General features: G+C 53.2%; 1 protein-coding gene across 1 annotated transcript; it reads right to left on the reverse strand.

Moving 5' to 3' along the window:
• Positions 1-235: 235 nt before the first annotated feature.
• LOC125527986 lies at positions 236-1,666 on the reverse strand. The gene has a single exon (XM_048692497.1). It carries the CDS (start codon positions 1,664-1,666, stop codon positions 236-238), a length of 1,431 nt encoding a protein of 476 aa, XP_048548454.1.
• Between the last annotated feature and the right edge of the window lie 327 nt (positions 1,667-1,993).

Raw genomic sequence — 1,993 nt, forward strand, 5'->3', positions numbered from 1 at the left:
AATAAATGAAGTGTTGCATGTTACCACACATATGTTACTCCCCACTATAGAGATAGTAATATAGAGTAGTAATATGGACATGTTACTACTCTATGTTACTATCCATTGTGGCTAGTCTTATAAACCTGAAAGGAGGGAGTATTCTACACCGCTCCAATGTAAGACTTTATTTGTCGTCGCTGTCATCATTGTAGTTGCATGCCGTTGACCGAGATAACCTCGAGCCTGCATCCATCTAAAACCAACCCATCCAGGGCGGCAAGTGCATCATCGCGATTGTGACGAGGCCGATGCCCCGTGAGGTCTTGGTCTTCTTGTAGTAGTACATCACATTGGCGCTCGACACCCTGCCGTACTTGTTGAACAACTGTTCCAGCTGAGAGCACTTCGTTGTGGGAGATAGGTTGCGCACCAACACCTCAAAAAGAGGGCCGTAGCATCTTTGGATGTGAATCATGTTATTGCTTCTTGGAATAGTTGCTAGACCCTGGTGGATTGGAGCAATGGTGGGCTGGGGGACGACCCATGTGCACATCTCGTTGTCCCATCCTTGGGGTAGCCACTCGATGAACTTGGCCGTGTTGTCGATGAGGTTGTACCTGAACACACCACTTCGCCTACTTAGCGGGTGTTCGTCATAGAACAAGAAGTAGGTGAATCCGCCGGTCACGCCTAGCCTCGACGCGTCCACAGCAAAACTATTAGGCCACCCCAAAAATAGGACACGGTCAGCCAGGCTTTGACCAACCTTCCTCACCCACCGCAACTTTTCCGGTTCCTTCATGGCCTCCCCAAGCGTGTGCACGGACATAAAAAACGACTGTTCCAGGTTGCGGATGCTCGTCCTACTCATGTCTGGGTAATCCTTCTTGATGTGCAGCGACACCCACATAAGCTCGCCGCGGGACTCGAGCACATAGCCGTACATATAGTAGTAATCATCGTCCTCGTGTGGCATCCGCGACAAATTGGGGATCCTCACTTGGTTGCAGTTCGCGGCAGCGGATGGTGTTGTCACGACGTGCCAGAGGTCACCCCTCACGGTCACAAGGATCTTCCTAGCGTGATACGCGACACAAAACTCTCCATAGTAGGGGGATTTGAGGGTCCTTTTGACGAATGTCCACTCATTGTCCCCAGGACATAGGAGCGCCGCCTTGAACTCGGCGGTGTCTTGTTCGCTGCTGTCATGCTTGCTGTACAAAAGCACGGTACCATCGTTGTAAACGATGCCACTGGGATTCTCCCCCAACCGTCCGTCGACGCCCTCATTTGGGAACGGAGGCATGTGGGTCATGAGCTCTACGGCGAGAGGGTCGTGGAAGGTCAGCCCGTCAGGGGAAGCGGTGAAGTAGCGGATGGCGGTGCCGTTAGCATTGGCGACCCAGTTCATCTGGCCGTTGGTGCGAGATATTGGCGGCAGCGGCGGGGCGCGGTAGCTCATGTTGGAGAAGACACATCTGAGTTTGAGGGAGTCGTCGTCCTTCATACTAGGCGCAAGGAGCCACGGCAGGAACTGATCGGTCGTCAGTGGCATCGCTGGATGGTGTGAATCACGCCATGACTTGCAGACGGCATGGAAGCGGACGAAGTCGGCGACGTCGTGCAGGCGGCTGGAGATCTCGCAGACCAGTTCCGGTGGCAGATCCGGCAATGACGAGTGCATGGTCGTAGGTTGGAGATCGAAACAGAATCGACCAACGTTTGTGCCGCGGCGCATCAGCCAGTTGTATAACTGGCTCCTGTACATATAGGTATCGAGAAAGAAGAAGTCCTTTTCTCACGATATATATAGGTACCGAAAAGTTCTTTTCCGGTTCGGGTACGTAACAAACGCGCAGCACGCCGTTGCCATCTATAGATCTCCGTCCAAAAATGCTAGACTCACGGGCTCGTTTTACTTAATCAACGGACTTTCCTTCCCCCCTCTCACTAATCTCGCCCCCCCCCCCCCCCTGATTTTCAGGGGGCCCCGCGGCCCCTAACTCCCAAT

Source organism: Triticum urartu, unplaced genomic scaffold (assembly GCF_003073215.2).
Source record: "Triticum urartu cultivar G1812 unplaced genomic scaffold, Tu2.1 TuUngrouped_contig_4549, whole genome shotgun sequence".
NCBI lineage: Eukaryota > Viridiplantae > Streptophyta > Magnoliopsida > Poales > Poaceae > Triticum > Triticum urartu.

Excerpts from the sequence above, each read along its gene's own strand:
- LOC125527986 (XM_048692497.1), bottom strand. The coding sequence starts at position 1,666 with ATGCACTCGTCATTGCCGGATCTGCCACCGGAACTGGTCTGCGAGATC.